Source organism: Phyllostomus discolor, chromosome 1 (genome assembly GCF_004126475.2).
Source record: "Phyllostomus discolor isolate MPI-MPIP mPhyDis1 chromosome 1, mPhyDis1.pri.v3, whole genome shotgun sequence".
Lineage (NCBI taxonomy): Eukaryota > Metazoa > Chordata > Mammalia > Chiroptera > Phyllostomidae > Phyllostomus > Phyllostomus discolor.
Window position 1 is genome coordinate 110,239,583 of NC_040903.2, and position 9,686 is coordinate 110,249,268.

The 9,686-nt window shown below is 47.2% G+C and overlaps 1 protein-coding gene across 1 annotated transcript; it reads right to left on the reverse strand.

Moving 5' to 3' along the window:
• Positions 1-5,381: 5,381 nt before the first annotated feature.
• Positions 5,382-9,457, reverse strand: FZD8 (frizzled class receptor 8). The gene has a single exon (XM_028507315.2). It carries the CDS (start codon positions 9,310-9,312, stop codon positions 7,255-7,257), a length of 2,058 nt encoding a protein of 685 aa, XP_028363116.1. The 5' UTR covers positions 9,313-9,457; the 3' UTR covers positions 5,382-7,254.
• Between the last annotated feature and the right edge of the window lie 229 nt (positions 9,458-9,686).

The following is a 9,686-nucleotide window of genomic DNA, read 5'->3' on the forward strand; positions in this document are numbered from 1 at the left end:
AATTAGTCAGGTTAGATACAATAGCTAGTTTGCTTAGTTAATTTCTATTTATATTTGTTATTTAATTTAATTTAATTTTTAAAGGTTTTATTTATTTTTTACAGAGAAGGGAAAGGAGAAAGAGAAGGAGAGCAGTCAGTGTGTGGTTGCCTCTCACGTGGTCCCCCCACCAGGGACCTGACTCACAACCCAGCCATGTGCCGTGACTGGGAATCAAACCAGCGACCCTTTGGTTTGCAGCCAATGCTCAATCCACTGAGCTATACCAGCCAGGGTATATTTGTTATTTAATTTTAGATCATATCTCCACCTTCAATGACAAGCACTGGGTTCCAGTTCTGGCTACACATGAGATTCATCTGAGCCAGTTCTAGAATATGTTGAACCCTAAACATTTCATCTGAATTCCATCCCCAGGAATTCTGATTCAATTAGTCCGATGCTGACAAGACATCAGTGTTTTTCAGAAGCTTATGTGTAGACAGGGGTGAGAACTGCTGCTGGGGTTTTAGTTAATTAGAAATGAATTTGTCAGGGAATAAACATTAGCAATTATCTAATTTAAATTAGTGTAGGGTTCACCTGAGTGTTTAAGGTGATATAAGTAGATACCTTTTTCCTCTGTCAATAATGGTTCTGCCCAAGGCTTGGAAAGTCATTAAAACTTGGTGTTCAGTTAAAATTTGTCTTAATTTTGCTGTTCTGGACAGTTCTCCTTTACTTCCATCCTTCTCTGCCATTTCCCCTTTCCAAGTACCATGCATTTCCTTAGGTTATCTTCCAGGGCCTGTTTTCTTATTTTGGAGATTTCTGTGAAGCTCCCTTGGATTCTGTAGTTCCCATCTGCTGTTCCCTGTTCCCTGTCCCACCCTGGCTGTACTCACTGGGGCTACTGCCTCCTGCTTTCCTTCTTGGCCTTGGCCATGCCAGGTACCCATTGCAGGGCCTGTAGGCCTCTACTGACCAGGGCAAACGATTCTGCTCCTGGTCCCTTTCCCCAGCATGAACTCTGGTTATTGTCAATAGAGTCCGCTCATTATTCCAGTCACTGCAGCCCATCACTAAGCTTGCAGACTCTGTGTCTGACTACTAGAAAAATGCTAATTTTGCCAATGATTGTATTACTGTGAATGTAGGCAGTAGAGAGCTGGTAAGTTGGCCCAAGTCAGCCAGGGGCCTGAGAGGCAGAGCTTAGCTGGCAGCTTCTAAGGCCGTATGCTGGATGTTCCTGTGTAGGTTGGTACCAACCACAGGGAAAGTGGTACTCTGGTGTGATTCTGGGACTAGGTAGACACAGACCTGGTTAGTGGATGTTCAGGGACAAATGTACATATTGATGGCTGAAAGGATTTACAGAGATGGCAGGGCAGGTGGGAAAGGCAGAAAAAGGAGTGACAGGTAGAATTCATGTCTTCTATGCCCTGCAGTGCTCCTGACTATATGATATTCGGCAGGTCCACTCCTCTTTGGGCTTCAGAGGAGAGCTAGCCTGTGCATGCTAAGAACTTGGGGATCTTGTTAAATATGGCTTCTGATTCAGTGAACAAGAATCTAGAGTGACATTTCCATTATGCTGCTAGGTCTTGCCTTCCCTACTTGTTTGTTGAGTAGTGAGCTTCTCAATGGCCCCAGAGATCTCTGTGTTTAAATTCCTTGATCATGATAGGTGATCTGAAGGATCTTTAGTCTGCATCCTCTGGACCAGTGCTTTCTCCTTCCCTCTGGTCTCCACCAACCTGACCCTCAGGAAGAGGAAGTCTTTAGTCGGGGGCTGTGAGACTGCCTCTTCTACACACACACACACACACACACACACATATACGATACAGACACCGGTCTGCAGTGTCTGTGGCGTCATGGATGAGACATGAGACATTTACATGGACTACGGAGTCCTGTGTGGAGGAAAAGGGACGGCACGGCTACCCTCTCAAGGGGAGGGAGTCTTGGAGTGGCCTGGCCACTCTCTCGAGGAGAGCACCCTGATCCTTCCTTCACAGGATTTTTATTGGCTTTTAATTTGCCCAGGAATACAGGTAAAGTTCATTAATCATTGTCAGGCAGTAAGGATCAAACAACAGATAATGTACAAAGGACTCTGAGGGCCTATTCTGAGTCAGGGTCTGTTAGCTTAATGGGCTACAAAACTTTGGGAGGCAAACTCATTTCCTGCCTGGACCTTTATCATTTAATTAAGAGCATTCTTTTTTTTTTTTAAATAATTGTTTATGTGCTCTTTTTTTTTTTTTTTGAAAGATTTCATTTATTTATTTTTAGAGAGAGAAGGAAGGGAGGGAGAGAGAGAGAGAGAAACATCAATGTGCGGTTGCTGGGGGTTATGGCCTGCAACCCAGGAATGTACCCTGGCTGGGAATCGAACCTGGGACACTTTGGTTCCCAGCCCGCACTCAATCCACTGAGCTATGCCAGCCAGGGCTAATTAAGAGCATTCTTAGTGAAGCAGGTTTCACAAGAATTTATGTATTCTTTCTCAGGCCCGATCACCCGAGGAAACCTGCCCTTTCCAGCACAAGGCTGCACCACCCTCTGTCATTGTTTTAGGATTAAGTCAGGGGTGGGAAGTAAGGCAGCCAAGAGATAGGAGACTTCTTGCAGGCTGAATGAGGACTCAGGCTTTGTCAAAGCCGAGGGGTCAGGGTTCATCACCCCTTTTCTCTATGGCCCCCCAAGTTCTTCCCTGGGGCCTCCACATGATCATGCCTGTCTTAGGTCGTTGCCCCCTTGGGGAATCTTACCCGTCATTGGCTAACTGATCAAGCATTGGGGGCCAGTTATGAAAAGAGGAGCAGGAGAGGCACTCCTGCCAAGGAGATAAGCTTTGTCTCCTTAGTTGCTTCTGGTCCGTAGGTCGCTCACTCAGCCTTAGCCATGGGGGGTTACAGCTCCTGAAATTAGGCAGGGTGGTTCCCCCCACCCCGACACACACACTCACACACACACAAACACACACACACACACCCCTGTTAGAGGCCTGGCCTTCCCATAGGGCCATGCTGTGCAAATCTTCCTCCTGCAGAGCTCAAGCATTCCACAGCCCAGGCTCCCCTCTCTTCCTTTTGGTTAATCTTGTTCTGTAGCACAGTTTCTATTGCTTGGTGTGTTTTCACAAACACCTGGCTAAATATTGGGGATAGCCTGCATCCTACCCATCCCAACAGTATTCATGTGCAACACTGAAACATGTTCACTGGACCCAGCAACTTGACTTCTATGCAGGAAACAGTAAAACAAAACAAACCCTCTCCCCCCAGTTAAATAGGCAAATCAACTACATGCCACCTCAGACTATTCTTCATGACTCAGACTCATTCCTTCTCCCATTAAAAGATATAATGGATGTTTATGTTGCCACCCATTCTTTAAATAAAAGTAACTCAAGATAATTTTAAAAAAGATAACCCTTTGGATTTCAACACATTTTAATTATATTTTTAGTATAACCATTAATATTGAGGATTTACTTCAATTGAAGACTTGAGGTTCTGTAAATTGATGAAGTTTGGGGTTCTTGACAGAAAAATTCAAAATTATGAGTACAAAATACTTGTGGGCCTTCTGGGCAGAGTCTGTGAGTGACAAGGCTTGTACCATGGGACTGTATTTCTGAATGAACCTATCCATCTCCTGGTTCTTGTGGAACTTTGTGGTACCATGAGGTGGCAGTATAGTATCAAATGTGGAAAGCATACCACTGCACTTGTGATTTGTTTGGAGACTTGCAACGGAATGTGTGCCCCTGTACTTAAAATAACATCTTGTTCTCTGCAACTGCTTTTGTCTCTTTGTGTGATTTTTTTTTTTCTGTAGGCCAGATAATCTGATTTCCCACCTTCAAACTCAAGGATTTATAGGAACCTGCTACCCCATCAACACAGGTTAAAAAACTGTAAGGGTAACAATTTGTTTCTTAAACTTCTACACTCCCCCTCACCTATTTCTGTTTTATGGTACTTTAAATTGCATTTTTTATAAAGCAAAAAGAAAGTGTTTCACATAACTTCTCCCATAAGTAATTTTAAAGAGCTTTGGCTCTAATGGTTTTGACCATATTAGACTTTATTTACATTGATCTAGCCACAAAGTAACCACATATTTGACAAAATTTTCAAAAACTAACACTTGTTCTGCATAGTAAGAACACACCTGCATAACACAGTGTTCTGGAAAGGAACCCATTCAGTTGTTTTATAGCCAAATACTCTTCCTTTCTTTTCCCAACCCCAAATCAAATTTTTTTAAAAATTGCATTAATGGACACTATTTGAGTATTGGTAATTTTGCACCTCAAGTTTAGCTTTAAAGACAGAGAACCTGCACTTGTGTTTTATTATCAGTCTCTAGTGATTGTAAGTACCGGTCTTTTTACTGAGAGCTGTCCCCAGAATGTCAATAAGGATTTTGCTTGTTTATCAACTTGCTTATTTTAAGCATGCTTATAGTCAGTTATCAAATATGACATTTTACAAGGATATATTGAATACATTAATAAAGAAAAAGAGCTCTAAAGTTGAACATTTTCCACTATGTAACATAGCTGAAAATGTGTCTAATGAAAATATTGCTACACTAGAAAACCAACATGGTAACTTTTAGCTCTTTCCATCCCACATATGTGGTAGTCTATGGGAATGCTCTCAAATCCTACTTTATAATTGTATATGTAAAGTTTATGGATGTTTTATGTACAGTATAGTACTGATTACCACATGGGTTAGATGCAGACCACTTATTGGAACCTATATTACAAAATTGAAATTCTTTAATGAGTAAAACAGTTGAGGGGTGGATTTTAGAATGCCTTTGACTTAAAAAAATAAAATTGGCATGGCAGCTAAAGTGGGTGTTCTTATAGCATATCTAATTTCAAGAATCCAATTAACTCCAAGAATGACTCTGGAAAGGATTTGCAAAATGTTTCTACTACAAAATTCTTCTTAAAAGCCTTTAACAGAAGATAAGCCAAGGAAGTAGTTTCTGTCCTATTAATTAAAAAATATTTTTTAACTACTAAATATTCCTATTAGGAAAAGTAAAGAGAACAAACATCTTAGCAGGCTGCAGAGAACAAGTCCCCACCCCACAGTTTGATGTCTCCATCATTAGCAGGGTAGCTGCCCATTTCTTATCTTGATTGACAGTTTAATAAGGGACCTAGGGCTATCTTTTCAGTATGAACATGCAACCTTACCAATTACTTTTAAATTATTGCTAATCTGCCAGAAAATAACAAGCATGAGAAATAAAAATATATGAAAAGCTTTACTGAAGAAGCTTTTACTTCCGGTGCTTTTTAAAGGTTCAGTTCAGAGAACTTGTCAGAATTTAGTGAATAGAATTTAGGCGCTGAGGATTTTTTTTCCTTAACATTGGTTCAATTAGGAGCAAAAAAGAAGGGACTTGTGTAATACAATTGTCAAGCAAAGGAAAACGCTTTAAATTGGGGGATTATGTGCACAGACCACCTGTAGGGCATTCAGAACCCTTTTCTATAACGCTTGAATCCATGCCTAGCTGCCTGCAGGCTGGCTAACAATGCTTGGAAAAACTGTTTAAAAGGCTGAGCACACTTGTGCCTCAGGTCTTCACTAACTGTTACAAGTATTCCTCTCCCTAGCTCTCTCTCCTTTTTAAAGTAAAAGTCCCACATTCCTTTAATGGAAGAACTTTAAGGCTCCACGGTGGCCAATTGGTCTGCACCAAGAGGAGCCAGGCAGCAGGGAAAGAAACTTCAGACTATACAGCACATTTGGAGAGGAGAAAAGATCAAAGTTTTTCAAACTCAAAAGACCAAGTTCCCTACAGATTAACCCTATTCATTTAGCTCCTCTTAAAGGAATGATGTGCTGGGCCACTGGGCAGACAGGTAAAAAGTTCAATTGCCAAAGCATTCTTCTTCTAATTCAACAGCCTTCTGCTCAAATAAATTAGCTGTCTTGACAGAGGAACAATAGCTTTTTCTCTAGGAAAAACAGCATGTTTGATATTAAGATGTTAACCCGTTAGTTTAATCCATTAAGGATGTCTGTTCCACCACCAGAGTATCAAGTGACATACTGTGTAATGTGTTTCACAGTTTAAAACACTCACCTTTACACTTCAACAGCTTGTTGCAGTCCAGGTGCTTTCAAAATCACAGACACGAGAAAGAAATAAACGTGAGATTTTGAAGCCTTTAGTGATACTATTGAAGATAAATAACAAGGCCTGAGTGGAAAATTACTCCCTTGCAATAGTCCACTTACACACGCTAAAGTGAGCATTGTTATCCATGGATTGAAAAAGAGCTATCATTAAAAACATCTTTTTGGAAGGTGCAAAAACTCAGTTTTGGTTGCAGTTCAACAGTGATATTTACTATGCTAACAACTTAAGAACTAGAGTTTAACAGGTCATTTTCTCCATGCCTAAAGTTAGTGTACAGAGAAACCAGAAAATGTCCACTCTTCCAACATGCCCTTAGCAAGCACTTTACAGGTAACAGCTTAGAAGAGGTAGGGGAAAGGGCAATGTTTCAATCATTTATCAAAAGTCATTTTATTGACAAAATAGAAAACTTAGATTTGTTCGTACAGGAGTAGCCTCTATACTTTTTACAAAAAATGTACAGACTATATATCTCTGGATATGTACATATTTTACAATTTTTACAATTCAACAAATAATTATATAAATACATCCTTTACTGTACGAAACCCGTATTTACTTGGGGTGTATAATTAAGACATTTCTTTTTAATTCACTTAAGGCATTTGCCCGGTCATGAAGAATACCCAAACCATACAATTCCGGTAGGTCGCAATCATCCCTCCTCTAGGATGCATAAGGAATAAGAGTTAACGTAGGAGAAAAATAGGTCTCTCAGGTGAAATCTATAGATCTGGCTTCAAGCTCACCAAACGGCAACCAATGAGGACTCCAAGCCTTGGGGTCTTGGAAAGCTGGAGAGTCCACCCTCCTCTGCCAAAATTAACGCCTTCAGGGCTCCTGCTCCTCACTTACCAATGGAGGAAAGGGGGCTGGGGCTGGGAGGTCTAGGCCAGGAACTTTGTTCTAAGCAAGACATTGAAGTTCCAGCTAATGGGTACCATTAAGAGTTCATTATCATACTAATAGCAGTCAACAAGGAGAAGGGCTGGAAACCTCAGCTCCAGCCCGTGGAGTGTCCCCTCACAGCACTTGGCTTCCTCACTGCAGCTTCATTGTCCGGAGCAGGGAAAGCCCCACCCACTTTACTTAGACCTGGGACAATGGCATCTGCTTTGGGTAGGACAGGGAGCTGGCCGTGCCAGATCGCCACGTCAAGCCTGTGCTGACGTCACTGTAGAGGGATCCCGCTCCGCCGCCCCGCCCTCCTCCCGCGCCCCCGCCCGGACCATCCGCATCTCTCAGGCCAGCAACTCCATCCACTGCGGCGCCCTTGTTGGCCCAGCAGCAGCGGGTGCACAGGGCCCGCCACGACTCGAGCGTCTTGCCTGACCAGACCCACACGCCCGAAGTGATGCCTACCACCAGGCACATGAAGTACTTGAGCATGAAGACCGCGTAGTCCGGCCTGCGTGCCTGGTCAGGCTGCAGGTCCCGCAGGCACGGGCAGTTATGCGTGGCCTCCCAGCGCGGGCGGTTGTGCTGCTCGTAGAAGAGGCAGGCGACTACAACGGCGGCGGGCACTGTGTAGAGCACGGTGAAGAGGCCTAGGCGAATCATAAGCTTTTCCAGCTTGTGCGTCTTGGTGGGGCCGCCCTGCTGTTTTATGACCGAACGGATGCGGAAGAGCGACACGAAGCCGGCCAGCAGGAACATAGTCCCTATGAAAAGGTAGATGACGAGCGGCGCCAGCACAAAGCCGCGCAGGTTGTCGAGGCTCTGGTTGCCCACGTAGCAGATGCCTGCTACCGGGTCACCGTCCACGGAGCTCAGCGCCAGCACAGCGATGGACTTGACGCTGGGCACGAGCCACGCGGCCAGGTGGAAGTACTGCGAGTAGCCGGCGATGGCCTCGTTGCCCCATTTCATGCCCGCTGCCAGAAACCACGTGAGTGACAGGATCACCCACCAGATTGAGCTGGCCATGCCGAAGAAATATACGAGCAGAAAGACCACCGTGCACAGGGCCGGGCCAGTGGTCTCGTAGCGCACATGCTGCTCAACGGCGCCCAGCTCCTCGTAGTCGCTGCGCCCGCCCGGGCTGCCGGCGCCCGCCGCTGCGGCGCCCGCGCCCGCCGCCGCCCCAGCTGCGCTGCCCGCGCCGCTCCCTCCGCCCGCAGCCGGAGCGCCACCACTGCACGCCACCTTCTCATGCCCCGCCACCAGGCGTACCAGGTAGCCAACCGACACGAAGAGGTAGCAGGCCGAGAGAAAGATGATGGGCCGCTCAGGGTACTTGAAGCGCTCCATGTCGATGAGGAAGGTGGACACGGTAGCGAAGGTGGACACAAAGCACAGTACAGACCATAGACCGATCCAGAAGACAGTGAAGGCCCGCTCGTCCTGGCTGAAGAAGGGGTTGTGACAGGGCAGCGCGCAGTTGGCGATCTGGCCGGTCTTGACGCGGTTGTACAAAGGGTGCCGCTCGCTGGCCACGCTCACCATTGGCGCGCGACACTGGCAGCCCGGCTCACAGGGCGCCGCGCCACCGCCAGGGAGCCGCGCCTTCCCGCCGTCTCCGCTGCGGGTGGGGGGCGACGCCGCGTCCCCGCCACCTCCCCCCCTGCCTCGAGATGGGGGCCTGGCCCCTGGCGGGCGGCCGTGGCCACTGCCTGTGGGCGGCTGTTGGCCAGGAGGCGGCGGCAGCAAGCGGCGCGGAGGGCTGGGCGCAGCCGTGGTGAGGTCAGTACGGTTGTAGTCCATGCAGAGAGTGTCTGGGTTGCCCTGTTCTGGCAGTCGATCGCAGCGCATTCGGTCTGGCCAAGCGAAGCCGTACTGGCGCATGAGGGGTGCGCATCCGGCCTTGGCTCGCTCGCACACTGAGCGGCAGGGAGGCAGGGGCTTCTTGTAGTCCTCCAGGCAGATGGGCGTGTACATGCTGCACAAGAAGAACTTGAGGTCGGGAGAGCACTGGATCTCTACCAGCGGCCAAAACTGATGCACCTCCAAGCCCGCCTCGTCTTGCGTGTCGTGGTTGAACTGGTTAGGCATGTAAGTGTAGTTGTAGCCGATGCCTTTGCATAGTGGCACTGTTATCTCTTGACACGCCAGCTCCTTGCCTGAGGCGGCCGCAGCTCCGCTGGAACGCTGCAGCAGCGCCAAGGCGGCCAGCAAGGAGGTCACTTCCAACAGGTAACCCCACTCCATGCTGCGTGCCCTCAGGTTCCAGGCAGCGCACAGAGAGGCTCCGGAGGATCCAGCGAGAGAGCCGGAGAAGGGCAGAGCGGATGCCCTGCGGGTCTTTCTCCTGCTTTTCTCGGGAGGGGATCTGCCTATAACCTAGTCTTAGTCCCCTCTCAGGACATGTCCACAGGGCGCGGTCCGCCGCTCGGGGGAAATTAGGGTGGCTGGAAGTACAGTCCGAAAGGCCTGCCCTGATCGAGTTCAGCCCTTTTGGAGCAGAGCTGCCAAGCCCCAGCTCATCATCCCTCACTTGTTCGCGTTCTCTCTCGAGCGCTGGGCCGCTGGGCCGCTGGGCCACTTATCCGCGCCGCGCCGGCGCCGGCGACTTGGCTGGGCGC